Below are 17,228 nucleotides of genomic sequence, written 5' to 3' on the forward strand. Positions count from 1 at the left end.
CTTAAATGGGTGTATCATAAATGGTATAATTACTTTTTAAAAGAACACCCAGACAGGAGTTGGCTAGTTAAACACTAAAAACAGGTTCTGCTTGTTCAGTACACATGGGTCTTTTTATTCCTCCACAATAAGGGCAAATCAAATTTCTGGCACTGCCAGCTTTGTTTATTTGTTTAATGAGAGGAAGAAATGCATCTTCTGGCACAATAAGGAAGACTGACTTTAAGACAATCCATTAATAACTGCAGAAAGGAAAATGTTTATTTCACTTGAAATAAAGGCTCCCTCTTAGTAAAGTGAGTCACTCTGAAAGTGATGGAATAAGGGCTTGTAGTTAGACAAATCTGGGTTCGAATCTGGCATTTACCATCTGTGTGACCAAGTGCCATTCATGTAACATCTCTGAACTTCACTTTCTTCATCCCTAAAGTGAGATACCAACACCTCACTCATAGAGTTGTACCGAATGAGAAGAGGTAGGTGAAATGCTAGTATTATGACTGGCTTTAGTAGATATTCATTAAATCCCAGTTCCCGTTTCCCTGCTCTCTTCACTGTCCTCTTGGGACATCAAATTACATTCAAGGTTCACTAGCAATACTCTCTTCCTCAGCAGTCCTCTGTGCCCAACCTAGGATGACAGGAACTAAGATCTTTGCAGGGATGCCACATATGGCCCCACAAGGCTGTATTACACTCAACTCCAGGGAGCTGGAAATGGCACCCTGAAGTTGTGCCTGCCTCACCTCAGCTATCATCTCTCATTCTTCATGGCTTCTCACGGGTCTAAACTTCTTCACTGAGCACTCAGACTTCTTGGACCCCAGTGGTTTTCTCCTTACTGTGAAGTCCTCAAATGCTTCTATACATGAGTATCACAAAGGAATCAACAGATTTTTGAAGCTGTGACTTTACACTGAATTATACTGTTTCCAAATGTCATCTGTGTATTAGTCTGGTATCTCTATTTCCAAGTTAAATTTCCTTGGAAGCACAATTTTTCATATTGTATATTTTCCCTACAGAACTGTATATGCACGGACCAATTCAGGATTTATAGGGTGTTTAACCAGAGGCACGTGGCTGGAAAGATTATGCCCCAGAAGCAACAACTACATGTGCAGGTACAAATTTTAATAATCAACACCTCTGAGCAGGTAGCAAGGCCAGACAAAAGGACAAATAGAATCCTCACAAAAGATCAAATAGCACCATCTAACTTGTGTCTTACAGTTGTTCTGACATCCTTATCAAAAACAGAAGAGCTAATGAGGCACTAACTAGAAAATCCGTGATTCTTTAGAGGTTAGTTATTTCCAACCTTGAATCAGTTGTTTCTTTACCATCCTCCCACAACCACTCTTGTGATTTGTTATTTGTTCTGAGTCAGCTCAGCATTTGAGTAGAAATCCCAATACTACGGCCACGCGCCTGCTCAGAAGCTGATGCCCTGACCTCTGTACTACATCCTCTCTCAATTTCTTAAAGTCTTAGCAACTGGTACCACATCTGCTTTTGTGTAGACCCTTTCTGAGGATAACAGATTAGGAGAAAACAATGTAGTGAGGACCTGCTATGCACCATGCACTGGACTAGGCAGTTTATGTCAACTTTTTCCATTCTATCTTCACAGTAACCCTATGAGACCTGGTTATCTTCACTGTGCAAATGAAGGCAGATTCATAGAATAACTTGCCCAGAGTCAGAATCAAGATTTAAAATGGAAAGTTCTTCTGTCTTGAAAAAAAGAAAAAAAAAAAAATCTTTTCCATTACTCCACCCTGTTTCTTTTTGTTAGGAAATAAAACCACAAAGACAAAATCAAGCAATCATACAAGCAAGCTAAGCTAATGTGATTTAAAAAGCACCTTTTTATGTTTTCCTCAAACATTTTATTAACTTTTCCAACGTACACATAGTTCAAAGAATTACACAGCAAATAACCAGACACTCACTCAACAACCTAGATCCTACAATTAATGTTTTTCTATATTTGCTTTATTATATATATCCAACCATTCTTCCTTCTATTTCCCCATCCACTCACCTTATTTTTATGCATTTCAAAATAAGTTGAAGATATCAGTCCACTTCACCCCAAAATACTTCAGCGTGCATATAATTAACCAGCATTCAATATGTAGTTACAATTTTAGGTGATTTATACATATAAAATGAAATGCAAATGGTACAGTATATCCATTTGATTAATTTTGACAAATGCATATACATGTGAACCCAAACCTGTATCAACATAAAGAAAACTACCAACATCTGAAAAAGTTCTTTTGTGCCACTTTCCAGTTATTCCTCTCCTCCTTATTCCTAGAGTTAACCACTGTTCTGAATTTTTCACCTACGTTAGTTTTGCCTGTCCTACAACTCCATATAGATGAAATCATAGAATATATACTCTTGTGTAAGGCTTCTTTGATGAGCATGTTTGAGACTCATCTACACTGCTGCACATAGCAGTAGTACATTTCCTTTCATTGCTGAGTAGTCCACTGCATGCATATACCCTCAGTTTTAGGTATTCTCCCATTAATTCCTCACACATTTTTGATTCAGGGGTCACGTGAATTAGGTTTGTAGAAGAGGCCAAGGTGCAAAGGGATAAACAAATGAATATATGAATGTAGTTTCCTTTAGTCTGTGTTGTTTTAAGAGCATGAAAGCTTCCATCACTGCTTTCTTCCTTTTGTATTTAGACTGTAGAGCTCAATAATTTAGGATCAATCTCTGTTCTCTTTTCTCTACATCAGTACTCCTCTGTATTCTGAGTTATTCAACTTTGTTTTTTTAGATCACTAATGGCCTTTCCTACAGTATCAATTGGGTCCTTTGTCCCCAGTGTGAATTAACTGTGCTTTAGGATTCTGGATGTCTGCATCATTTTTGCCAACTCACTCCCCTTCCATCCTTGTCGTCATAACAATAGCTTTGTTGCAGATGTAATTAAAGCCCCTAACCAGTTGATCTAATAAGGGAGGTTATCCTGGATTATCTGGGTAGGCCTGACTGTATCAACTGGAAGGCTTTAAAAGCAGGGTTTAGGTTTCCCCTGGAGAGAAGGGATTCCATCCCACCTGTGGAGGACAGCACTAGCCTGTGCCTGTGGAGCTCCATCTCACCCACAATCTCCCCTTCCTCACATGATATTTTGGCCCATGTTGGTGGGCTGACTTTGCCCATGATCTTCCTTCCCCATCCTGCCCTACAAATTTTGGACTTATTAGCCAGGCCTCACAATCTAAGGCACCATTCCTTATAATAAATCTTAACATATTATTTCTCTTAGTGGTTCTGCTTCTCTACTTGAATACTGACTGATATACTCACAAAACCTACTTTTCTCCTTGCTGTCTCCTTTTCTAATTTAATAACAAATCTGATTTTATTGAGTTCTTTAAAGGACAAATGGGAAATATCATCTAAATTTTTTTGTTTCTTACAGAAAGCATACTCGGAAAATCTTCCATCTGAATACTTATGATACTTTACCCTTTTCTTTATGCTGTAATGTTATTTCATAGACCCCATGTTGGCTGGCTATCCTGTTTAACCATACTTAAGTGGAAAGATGTCTGTAGGCTTCGCTTCTATCCACAGAGAAGGAAGGTAGAAAATGTCTCATGTCCTGCTTTCTATTTATTTATATGCTAGACACACCTGTCACACACCTTCCCTCAGATCTACAAAAAAGTCGATGTGCCTAGTAGGTATTCAAGCATGATAAGCCTGCTAGAGAGTTGTGTCTTTTATAAATGGTCAGATTCTCTAAGTAAAATGTTCTAAGTTCTGAGATCAGTACAATAATTAAGGACCACTTTTCTACCCCATCAATCCACCCAGCAAGCCCTGCTCACAGTACTCTTCGAATCTATACCTATGATTCCAAAATCACCATTCTTTGTACTATTCTGGACTACCTCTTAAAAAACCGAAAGTCCACATGACGCAGGAATTCTCAGCTGCATGTGAAAGGAAGGAGAACAGGCCACTGTGAGAAAATGCGGTTGTGGAAAAATGAGACTTGTAACCTCGTAACAAAAACAAGGTTTGAGAGGCAACAAAACCTTTTGGAATTCAACTCCTGCCACTACTAGTCTTGGGATCAATAAATACTAATCTTCTGCCAAGGAAAAAAAAATCACTAGCAGTTTTAAAATATGTTATTTTCTTTTCAGCAGTGATAATAGCTGAAAAAATACACAAACACTAATGTAGCCAAGAAAAAATTTTTATGAAAAGCTATCAAACACTCTGAAGGTGGGTGGGAACTGAATCATCAAAAGATTATGGTGGGCGACCTATTAACCAACATCAGATACATAGAATTGGGAATTCTACACAGGTTGTTCTTACTGTAGTTTTTCCTAAACCTGTCTTCCACCTCTCCACCCAAATTTCTCTTTGAGGGGAGAATTCTTGCCCCCAAAGATGATCATATCTTTTTTTCACTTGGTTATACAATATCATGAGTAAATAAGAATGAAGATTTCCCCCAGGACATTTCTCCCTGCTTCCTCTAGAGCAAGTCTGCAGTGGGCCCACCCGACATTATTTGGGAGTTATGCTGATTGCTACTGCACAAGGGTCTCTCAGGGAAAACACCCTCCTAATTTACCATTTTCACTAACCACCAAGCTGAGAAACTAAGTGAGACTTGAAAAATGCAGAGGAAAAAATGTCCTTGCCCCACCACTCACACTGCACCCAGATGAATCCTTATCACCTGCATTTAAGGCAGAACTGTGGCAAACAGTACAACGCAGAAGCTTGTTTATATAACTAGGGATGAGAGAACATTTGGAAGATTCAAATGAACAAATTCCCTCCTGTTCATATTTAAGGTGAAGATTAATTTTTGTAACAAGCATAACATCAATGTTTTTTTGTCTCTAAAGGGTACATTCAAAATGCATAGCTCACAAACTAGCACACATTATCAGAATACACTTTCCTCCATTTCACAGATTGAGGAAATTAAGTAACAGAGAGATTAAGTATTTTGCACAAACTCTTGCAATGAAGCCAGGATGCAAACAGACTGACTCCAATGCCCCTGCTTTCCCCACTTTGCAAGAGCAAAGTTAAACCCAGAATTCTTAACTTCATGCTCATGCCTGAAGTTCAGGGAGACTTAAGAAATTTGTCATATGTAAATGTGTGCAGGTAGGCAACTATAAACATTTTTTTCTGAGGAGAAATCTGAGCAATTTCCAAAGAAGTCACTGACCTGAAGAAAGCTAAAAAGCACTGCAACTGAACAATTATAACAGAAGGAGGATTAGCCATAATTCTTACATACTATTTTGTATAAGTATTAGGCTAGCATACCTGTAAACATCCTAGCTTTCAACAGCAAGAAGTCCTGTTACATAACAAGGTTTCTTATTTATCTGTATTACCTCAGGCATCATGGTTACTTTGTACCTTTCTCCTTTAAATACCTATTTAAAAGTATTTGATGTTCAACTCATTCACGTGAACAGACTATTCCATTACATTCGTCCCTCAACAGCAGGCACGATGAACTCTTAACTGATGCTACTCTCCCCTTACTGTACCCAGTGTTCCTAGATTCCAATCAACAATTAATAGAACAATTTAAACTGCAGAATGTGAATTGAGCACACAAAATCAGATTCCTGATCCCAGTTGTTGACTTAAAGACAGTTCTATCAAGTCACTTGCATCCATTTCACCATGCAAAATATACAACTAACTTACACACTTTCTTTTGCTATTATTTTAAATATATGTACAATAAAATTCACCTTTGGGGGTGTACACTCCTATGAGTTTTAACACATGCATAGATTCTTATAGCCACCACCACGAACAAGATGCAAAACAACTCCAACAATCCGAAGAATTCCCTCATGATCCCTCTTTGCAGTCAGACTTTTCCCCTACTCCCAGCCCCTAGCAACTACTGATCTGTTATTTTTTTCTATAATTTTGCATTTTCCAGAATATCATATAAATAGAATCATACAGTATGGAACCTTTGGAAACTGACTTCATTTTCCTAGCATAATGCATTTAAAATGCATCCAAGTTGTTGCACACATCAACAGTTTGCTTCTTTTTATTGCTGAGTAGTATTCCATTGTATGGATATATTACAGTTTGCTTCTATATTCACTCAGTGAGGGAAATCTGGGTTATTTCCAGTTTTTTATGATTGTGAATAATGCTACTATGAGCACATCTGTGCACAGACTTTTTGGTAACTATAGATTTTCATTTCTCTAGGATAAACACCCAAAAGTGGGATTACTGGGTCATATGCTAAGTGTATGTTTAACTTTAAAAGAAACTGCCAGATTTTTCCAGAGTGGTTATACATTTTGCATTCCTACAAGCAACATAAGAGATGTTCTTCATCTTTGCCAGCACTTGGTATTCTTCATCTTAGCTGTTATGATAAATGTGTAATGATATCTCATTGTGGTTTTAATATGTATTTCCTTCCTTAAGTGTTCAAATTTGGTTTGGCCTTTGTTAGCACTGCTTGAGCAATTTTGTGCAACAGAAAATTTACCAGTACACTGACAGTACAAAAAATATTAAAGCTGGCCAATTCCCTCCTATTAAAGACAAGGAAGTTAAGGCCCAAAGAGAGGAAGTGGCCAGGCGCAGTGGCTCACACCTGTAATCCTAGTACTTTGTGAGGCTGAGGCGGGTGGATTGCTGAGCTCAGGAGTTCAAGACCAGCCTGGGCAACATGGTGAAACCCCGTCTCTACTAAAATACAAAAAAAAGTAGCAGGGCATGGCGGCATGTGCCTGTATTCCTAGCTACTTGGGAGGCTAAGGCAGGAGAATCACTTGAACCCAAGAGGTGGAGGTTGCAGTGAGCCGAGACTGCACCATTGCACTCCAGCCTGGGTGACAGAGCAAGGCTCCATACCAAAAAAAAAAAAAAAAAAAAAAATAGAGAGAGGAAGTGATATGTCCAAAGTTTCAGATGTTTGCTGTTTCTAATAGTTGTTTTTAATCATGGTAACATAAACAAAACTATCCAACTCCTGGACCCCTCTTTAAACAAGACAAAACAAAACCATAAAACACCATAAGCCCCACAAATAACTAACGCAGTACTATCTTGACACTTTGTGAAAGGCAGTCAGAATACACATTCCCGTATCAATACAGAAATGGAAGGAGCTAGAGGTATTAAGGCCATCACCAGGTTTCTGAAGAGGCACTCACACCTTATATAATGTCAAATATTCTGATCTCTAAATATTAGCAAGACAGAAGTTTCTTGGACACTATACTTAAAAAAAGAAGAAGAAAAGGACAAATCCTTTCTTCCTTGATTTGATACTTCCTTTCAAGTTTTACCTGGGCAGGACTATCCAGGTAGTATCTGACAGTATGCACCTGATAGTATGGAACACTGTTCAGATGGCTGATCACAGTCTTAACTGTTATATTTAGTAGATTTAAGAGAATCAAAGCTGGCAAAGACCTCTTTATCATTCTTCCGTGGAAGAAGACAAAACTCGTCTGAGTGTAGAAACTATGCCATGGCTCAGGCCCCTGCAGGTATTCCTCCTCAGGAACTGCTCACCTGTGGAGAGGGTGACTTGTGGTGTGCTCACCCAACAAAATTCAGTACTCAAGGCTGGGTAGACTCTACAGGGCCGTGGAGTGACTGACCAGCTCTTTCACTGAAGACAGAGAAAGTATAAGCAGACCCTTCTGGCAGGAGCTCTAACATCAGGCTTCCAATCTAGATTTCATCAGTAATAAAGTAAACATTTTGATCTCTATCTCAGGACTCCTAAATTGTTCGATTGAACTCAGAAGGGAAACCGGATGTTACTTACTGAACTCCAGGTACACATTATGTTTCACTTTAAAATATCTATACAATTATAACATCAAGTAGATGTCATTTGCTACTAGAATTATGTGGGAAAACCCTTGTTTGAGTAAGAGGACTTACTATGTAAATGTTTTTGAAAAAGTGGAGTTCTGGCCGGGTGCAGTGGCTCACGCCTACAATCCCAGCACTTTGGGAGGCTGAGGCAGGTAGATTACCTGAGGTCAGGAGTTCGAGGCCAGCCTAACATGGTGCAACTCTGTCCCTACTAAAAAAAACAAACAAACAAAATTAGCCGGGTATGGTGGCACACATGCCTGTAATCCCAGCTACTTGGGAGACTGAGGCAGGAGAATCACCTGAACCCAGGAGGTGGAGGTGGCAGTGAGCCGAGATCACGCCACTGCACTCCAGCCTGGCCAACAACAGCAAAAGCCCATCTCAAAAAAAAAAGAAAAGTCCTTTCTTTAGTGAATTCTCATAGAGAGGGCCAACAGATAAGTCAGTAAGAGTGACACTAACCTGGTTAAGGAAGTGTGTGGTTTCTCAGAGCACACCCTGTTCTCATGCTCCTCCCACTCACTGCCCAATCTTTCCTCCCCTTCACTTCCAGGCTATCTTAGAGAACTTCAGCATATAATAATGAAAACCATGTCTTTGATCATTAAACACCAAACAGTAACTCTGCTGCTCTCCTCACGAAGAACGTGTCACTTTCTATACTTGAGAGATCATGTCTGAAATCCAGACCCACAAGAAGGTGATGTGCCACTCTCCTTGGGTAGTCCCTAGGGTCATTTTGCTGCAACAACATGCTTAACAGCTCAGCAGAAGAACTTAGAAGGGATGCCATGGAGGCCACCTTCCTACAGTAGTTCTAAGATTTACTCAGCCGCTGTGGAAGACCTGAATATGATGACTACAGAAAAGCGGCCCCATTACAAAAACAGAAATATCACAAACTTAAAGTTTGTTTGTAGATCATATAAATTCTCACCATGCAAACTCTGATCTGTCCCCAACACATTCCACTCCGCGGGCAGCTTCAGGTGCCTGAATGCCAGCACTACCTTCTTATCGAGGGAATTCACATCCCCAGATGGGGGTCCTGACTGGTCAAGAAAACGGGTAAAGTTCAGAGCCTGCTGATTTCCAGCACTGGTTGCCAGGAATTGAGCTGCATCATACGCTTCATCCTGGATGAAATGAAAGTCTTCTTCAGCCACCACAAACACGGGAAGGCCCTCTTTGGAAGCACAGAGCTGCACCTTCACTGTCTCACAGCAATCATGACCTAAAGAAAACACAGGCAGCAAAGAAAACAGTATTAGAGCCTCACTGCTGAAACGACGCTGGTGAATCCTCTTAGCTCTTATTTCATGACATACAAATTTCTCCTCCTAAAAAACACCCCTCCTTCCTCTTAAGCTCTGACAGCATTTTTCCAAACTTCTTAAAACTCCATTTTCAGCTTTTAACATTATTTACAAATATGAGTTCCCTTAACAAAGAACAAAAAACTCTGTATCCCAGCTTTCACCATGCCTATAATATGGTATCTGGAACTGAACAGGCTCTGAATATCAACAAGGGCTATTCAGTTTAAACAGATTTAAGAATGAAAGCTGAAGGACCGGCAAGGCCTAGCATACGATGGAAAGTCCAATAGCTACTGAACTAAATTAGATCTGAAAACATAACAGGAAAAAAATATCACTCATACAAGTTACATAGGAAGAATTTTACAGATTCACTAGCACTTGCTTTATTATCACAATACAAAGGCTCACATGATGAAGCACTTGGAAAAGTACACAATTACTTGATTTTATTTTACTACTATGAGCAATCCAAGGCCTAAAAAATAAATATTGATTTTTGTTCTCAGATACACATTCTTTCCCATCTCAGCCACTAATGTAATGAGGACTTCAATGAAATTACCTGGTTTGCATGAGGATAATGCAATGCTGTGGCTGGGAGCCCAGTTCAGGAAACGCAAACATGCCAAGGACTCCATGGTGCCCAGTGTACAGACTGGCAGGCACCTCAGGAGTGGTGATTGGAGGCAGAAAACTGCATGCCACTCCAAAGAGCTCAGCTGAAGTCAGGTCAGCAAGATTTAACACCACATGTCTACGGGTAAGACCTTCTTGGAGGATTGGGCTTTCTTTTGAATTTTTAGCCTCACAGAATTAAATATTTCCAATATTCAGAATATACTCATCACAACGCGTATTGTATTTCCCCTGTTTTCACACACTGATCTCAAATAGCCAGAACTATGCTCCTATCATCATCCTTCTTCCATTATCTTTCTGATGACAAAAAAGGAAAGAAAGTACAGTTCATGTTTTTGTTTGGGTGATACCACTTCGTGCTCTGCCTGATTAATCACGGGCACCCATGCATATGCCACTTCCCTGAATCTCTAACATTCAGGCCACTCTTCTACAGCTAAGGGCATGTAGAGAAACCCTTTATATGGTCCCTGAGACTGAATTTCCATACCATGGGCACAGGCCAACAGAGGTTTCAGACTTGGAACAAACTAAGCTTTCTGCTGTCTTTGAAAGAGACAATGTTTTTTCCATGTTATCAGAATAATAAATAAGTTGATTTTCCACATGCTTTTTTCCCAAGGGCCTCCTTAAGCCCTTCATCCTGTGGCAAAAGAAATCTCTCACTGCTGTGTACTTCTAGGATGGTAGGAAGTATTTGCCAAGCAAGTACCTAGTACACATCAGGCATCTGAGTCATTTCTCTGCACAACAATTTTACAAGGCATGTATTGTCCTCAATTTATGATTAGAAACTGAGACTTAAAGAAGTAACTTGCCCCATGTTACACAGATATTAAGGTGCAGAATTCACTATTCAGAGTCAAGGCTGATGCCAAAGGACATGGTCTATTATAACAGGAGGCAAGGGTTTTGTATCACATTGCCTATCAATAGGGCAATGTGTTTGAAGAGGAAGAAGGCTAAGAGCTAAGTCCCTGCCTGAGAGGAGCCTAACACTTGGAATGATGGGCTAGTATGACTTTTAAGCAAGAATAATTGGTTCATGAACCATGAAGATAAGTCTTCACATGAACACTGAATCCACACGATAGTCCCACTGCCTTCCAAGTCGAATTCCTTCTAAAGGCTGTAGGAAGCCGAAACATCCTCTGCTTGGTGTGTGTGTGCAAGCGCGAGCATGTGCATACGCATGCACACTTTATAATAATATATACGTGGTATTTATACATTTAATATATGAAAGAGAATTAGGGGGAAAAAGCAATATTTTTTTGAGGGGCAGCCAGCCTAACTACACAGACATCAATGTTAGCAGAAACAAGCCAAATGATTCCTTTAGTAAGGTTTGTCTATTTTTCTAGCAGAAAATGTTTCCTTTAAAATATTCTCTAACATCTGACTCAGTTTTGTTCAAGAGCTAAAAGCTAGACATCCATCAAGTCCAGGCACTATGATCAGAAGGTGAAGATGAGTAAAGTAAGGAGTCTCAATTCCTCAGAGATTTAAGGTCCATAACAGAGAATCAAACAAGATGCAGAAAACTGCAACGTAAGTCAAAATGAGAGGACTTCTACAAGAACTTTCCTATCTAAAATATCTAAATATCTAAATACAGTGCAATTTGGGGAGAGGAGTGGTACATTCCATATGTGGGCAAAAGCAGGAAGATTTCACAAAGGAGATGGCAATTAAGAAGGACTTAGGCCAGGTGTGATGACTCACATTGTAATCCCAGCACTTTGGGAGGCCAAGGCAGGCAGATCGCTTGAGGCCAGGAGTTCGAGACCAGACTGGCCAACACAGCGAGACTCTGTCTGTACTAAAAACAAAAATTAGCCAGGCATCTGTAGTCCCAGCTACTAGGGAGCCTGAGGCAGGAGAATCGCTTAAACCTGGGAGGCGGAGGTTGCCATGAGCCAAGATCATGCCACTGGACTCCAGCCTGGGAGACACAGACCCTGTCTCTGAATAAATAAATAAATAAACAAACAAACAAACAAACAAATAAATAAATAAATAAAATCTAGAAGGGGCCTCCTAAATTCTTTAACATTATCACCTGAAACATCATACATAGCCTCACTTAATTTCCAAATAAACTGATGGTGGATGGATGAACGATGGATGGATGGAGTGATATGTATGTCAGTCAGGAGAACTGCTTTAAAGAAGAAATGCTGTGGTTCGTCAATAGAATCAATATATAGCATTGTACCATTTATCCAAAATTAAGCTAATCTGTAAACTTCTGGAAGTCCTTTGCGGTAGATTTGAATAAATGTCAATAAAGACCAAAATTTCACAATTCAATGATGATGATGTAAGTAATCTGAGATCCAAATTGAATTATGCTTTCAAACCTTAAATTCACAGTGCCTTAGAAGAGAGATTACACTATGTAAAACAGAATATCCACTGCCGTACCCATTTAACCAGTCCTTTTCCTTTCTTATCACTTTCCTTCCTCAAGCCTATGCAAAGATGAGAAACCTGAACCCTTGAATCAGAAAGGGAGTCACAATACCACTAAAAGTAAACATCATTCACACGGCAAAAAGCCATGGTGAAGCAATGTTACCTTACCCAAAACTGTGAAGTGCCAAAGTAAAGTATCTGCACAGAAATTTGTCTGGAATTGCTAAAATGACTGTTTACTGAGGCAGAATGGGATGAGGGCGAACTACAGGGAGAGAAACAGAACAAGGCGTGATTGGTGTGTGCATGTGGGGGTGTTGTGCTTGGCAACACCAGTACGATTATCTCTTTCTGCTGCATTAGCAGAGTTTGTTAGCAGATGAATGGATGGATGTGTGAGCTACTGTCAGCTCTGTGTACAACAAAAATCAAACTGTGTAACAGAGAAGGAAGAATGTCAGAAATAGCCATGAAAGAGATATCTCAGAAACTGTCCAATTGTTAATCCAATGTTTTCCCTTCAGATATGAATTCAAAATCTGAAGAAGAGACTATGAATCATCTTAAGTAAAATATGCCATAAATCTGGAATTTGTTTGGTATGATTAGAGGCTTCTTTTTCAAAAGAAAACCTGAGGGTTAAAAGATGAGTGGGGAACTCAGGGTTTCCTGGATTAGTCTTTATTAAACTTAAGAGCACATTGGAAGCATTACTACTGATCAAGAATAAAGTACCTCACCCTACTGTCTGGAAATCAACCATACCAGGTTGGCCTACTGTCTCACATTAATGTTTTCCATTAGGCTCAAGTGGCTCTCAAGATTATTTTTTAATTCCTATAACCTTTCTGATAAAGCACCTGAGGGGGATATCAGCATTTTTTAAAAAGTTACATAATACAGACTCAATAATAAAACAAATCACCCCATATGCCTACCCCAAACCTCTTACTATCATAAATTAGCTCTAGAGACACGACTATTTGCAAGAGGGCCATTAGTCTTATGACTGCCTTTGTACATAAAGACTGCAGGGTTATTAACAATGTCTACAATTACACTGCAAAGACACGGGGATGGGAAACTGTATCCAATTTGATATAATAACCACAATCTAACTTTCTGCATAAAAACAGAAGCTGCAGTAGGAAGAACAATAGCAGGATTTTCAATTAGTTCCATGGCGTTTTTCCTTTCATTCAATTTCCTGGTAACAAGAAAGGAAAATAAAAATCCCAATCTTTTTCTAAAAAGGGAAATTTTGAAAATTTTACTGAATTTCTGAAGGCAGTTACTCTAGAGGATTTATAGAGGGGAAGGAGAGAGAGAAACTATTGGAAGAAACATGGTCCAAACTTTAATTCCATATTTTAAATTATGAATTAATTTCTGAACTTCTCATACTATCAAGTCCACTTACAAGACAAATATAAATTATGGGGTGGGAGAAGTCTGCTCCCAGCTGAGTACATTGTAGGGATCCTCCTCAAATATGCTGGCAATTAGCTGTCAAGTACAAAATATTAGGTTTGAACTCCAGCTCCACTTCAACAGATTTGGTTATCCTGAGAAAGTCATTCAATCTTGAAGCCTGTTTTCCTTGTACACAAAATGAGAACACCATCAACCTTATGGATTGTTAACAACATTAGAGCTGTGCACAAAGTACCTGGCATAAAATGGGCATCTAAAACTGGTAGTTTTTATCATTAGCTATTAAAGTGCTTCTGTTTAGGAAACTCAAGGAAAACAGATCCCTAACACTCTACAAAGAGCTTCTGCAGCATGGCCCAACAAAGCTTGCCATTGGCACTGCAGAAATAACAAAATAAAGAGAGGAGGGAAAGAATAAACAAAAACACAGGAGCACCTAGGTGAGAAACAAAAACTTAACTACTGATGGTCCTCTTAAAATCATCTAATCTGCACCTTTTTTTATGCTGGCAGGTCAGGAGGTGTGTGTGTGCGAGGTTGGGAGAGCTCTCCAGCAGGCTCCTTCTCACTATATGGAGCACCGCACCCATGGAAACGAAATATTGCTACTGATAAACAAAACTGCTGAAGTACAGCCCAAGAATTACTTCATTTCCTATTAAGCTAAAAGTGGAATGCATCCCATCTGGGCCCTCTCTTTTGAGGATGAAACAATAGGAACTTTGTTTCATCAGCTATCCAAAAAGAAACCCTAAAAGTGCTGGGCCAGCCAAGCCCAGTCCCACACAGACGTCACCTTCTAAGAGAAAAAATGATGGAAAATATAAAAATAATATCTTGATTACTTCAGTTTGGCATCAAAGTCTCTAAAAGTTTGGTGTCTTTTTCTTTCTTCTGAAGTGTCTACGATAGGGTTAAAAGAAACAAATTTTCAGTCTTCAGATCCAGACTCTAATAAGAAATAGGATTTTGTGCAGAAGTACACACCCACTGCTGGGTTTTGGTGACCTAATGGTAGTGTGCAAATTTGGTATATGTGTAAAATGTCTCTATGTGTACAGGAGTATTTAATCAGAAGAGAACAAAGAGTAGGCACAGGAATTTCACCATGTGCATTTTAGAGGAGGAAGGAGAGATTTAATGCTAAAAATGTGCTCTGCTATATTCCAGCCGACACCTCTAAGGCAGTGTTTCTGAGCCTTTTCTTCTGTTATACCCCAAAGAGCCTTTTCAGACATTATTCTCTATTCACCCCTCACTTCATGAAACTTTAATACCACAGATACACCACAAATTTGTTTAACTGTGTTTTACATACACACAGTAAGTCTTTTTTGTTCCCCAAAAGGCAACTTTCACCCCCTTGGGAGGATATCACTCCCTTAATATTGTATGCCCTAGGATTCCAGTGCTGTGTTCATGGTTCCAAAGTTATGAAATATATAATTACCTCATAACATTACAACTAAGGACAGCAGATAACGGATTTCTTTTTGCTTTTCAACTAGTTCTCAGTCTGTTTTTCCAGTATAACCACTATATGTACTAACTAGCATTCGGACAGTAATTTAAGTTTTGCAGAATTTAAAATTTCATCTGTCTAAAGATAGCTTTATAGTAAGATATTTCAGAATAGGGAGACTGTTATAGAAAAAGTCCAATAAAAATAACTGATTACCTTGGCAGGCATTGCCAGGGGCAGGGCTGGGCTGGGGGATGGGGGGTGTTAGAATTCTCTAATTAAGTACATTAAATTAAAAATCTACATCTTCTTTTCAAATATGCTATTCAATTTGGTAATACTGGACATCTGCTGCTAGAAAGTAATTCTTGGTTCACAAGAAATGAAAGAGGCCAAGCATGGTGGCTCACGCCTATAATTCCAACACTTTGCTAGGTGGAGGCAGAAAGATCACTTAGCCCAGGAGTTTGAAACCAGTCTGGGCAACACAGGGAGACACCATCTCTAAACACACACACACACACACACACACACACACACACACACACACACACACAAAAATTAGCCACTCATGATGGTGAGTGCTACTTGGGAGGCTGGGGTAGAAGGATAACTTGAGCCTGGGAGGTCAAGCCTGCACTGAGCTGTGATTGTGCCACTGCACTTCAGCCTGGACAAAAGACTGAGACTCTGTCTCCAAAAAAAAAAGAGAGAGAGAGAGAAAGGAAGAAAAAGAAAGACATAACACATTATAACTCAGACCATTTGTTGTAATCTGGGCTGTAATTTTTTTCTTTAAACCCAAAAGAACTTCTGATCAGGTAAATGTATTTTTCTTTTTTAATGACAAATCTACTTTATAAAGTACCTTCCCTTATCAGTGAAAAAGAAAAGGAAAATATAAAAGAGCTGAGTCAAATTTGGAGTCAATAAAGGTTTGCAGTTCTTCAAACAAGAACACTTGCTATGAATTCTAAAAATAAACAACAGACATGGCTGAAAAAAGATTTCATTTTATGAAAGATTCTGCACCAAAGTCTTTTACAAAAACCACTAAACATTCTGTTCCATCTCCTATTCTGAAATCACTACTTGGTCTAAATTCACAGTTTCAGTAATAAAAATGAACACAATAAAACAGTACTCTATGCCCCCATCTCACCCCAAGAATTATCTTCAAAGGATGTCCAGATTTCTGTACACTATTTGCCAATCCTACCTAGGTCTTAAAAAAACAAATCTCAGCTTTATTGCTCGAGAAAAATCACTGGTTAATTAAAATGTCATTTAGGATTTTATTTGTTTTCTATGGAGGGACAATAATGGAATATTATTTTCATTTATTACTAAGGCAACATCTTTCATTATTAGAAGTATATTTCCATCTCAAGCTACATTTCAAAGCAAATTATATTCTTGAATGAGCTACTTTCACAGGTGTTTTGAATGTAATATTTTATTATAAAGCTGTGGTTGGCCTCCAGTGTTAATCAACACAAAGATGGATTTATTTTCAAAAGAGAAGACATTCTTTTCAGCAATCAAAATGTTTTCATCGAAAATTACTATGTATCATACAAATAACAAGCTCACTGTAAACATTTAAACAATTCAGGTTGGGCGCGGTGGCTCATGACTGTAATCCCAGCACTTTGGGAGGCCAAGGCGGGTGGATCACAAGGTCAGGAGATCAAGACCATCCTGGCCAACACGGTGAAACCCCGTCTCTACTAAAAATACAAAAAAATTAGCTGGGCATGGTGGCAGGTGCCTTTAGTCCCAGCTACTCGGGAGGCTGAGGCAGGAGAGTGGTGTGAACTCAGGAAGTGGAGCTTGCAGTGAGCCAAGACCCGGCCACTGCACTCCAGCCTGGGCGACAGAGTGAGACTCCATCTCAAAAAAAAATAAATAAATAAATAAATAAATTCAAAGATAGATAAAGTAGAAAGTCAAAGTCTCCACCTACCTGCCCTCTAAGATGTTACTACTTATGCTTAAAATACTTTATTTTTAAAAAGGAGGGGAAATCACATCATAACTACTTTAAAAGG

General features: G+C 39.1%; 1 protein-coding gene across 1 annotated transcript in view; it reads right to left on the reverse strand.

The window, feature by feature from the left end:
• The window catches only part of AKAP13 (A kinase (PRKA) anchor protein 13), a 281,731-nt gene that overhangs the window by 216,532 nt on the left and 47,971 nt on the right, over nt 1-17,228 (reverse strand). The window contains exon 3 of the mRNA XM_011996449.1: nt 8,840-9,136. Within this exon, the coding sequence (XP_011851839.1) occupies nt 8,840-9,136 (297 nt within the window). The remainder of the gene's footprint in view (nt 1-8,839; nt 9,137-17,228) is intronic.

The sequence above is a fragment of the Mandrillus leucophaeus genome, unplaced genomic scaffold (genome assembly GCF_000951045.1).
Source record: "Mandrillus leucophaeus isolate KB7577 unplaced genomic scaffold, Mleu.le_1.0 Scaffold514, whole genome shotgun sequence".
Classification (NCBI taxonomy): Eukaryota; Metazoa; Chordata; class Mammalia; order Primates; family Cercopithecidae; genus Mandrillus; species Mandrillus leucophaeus.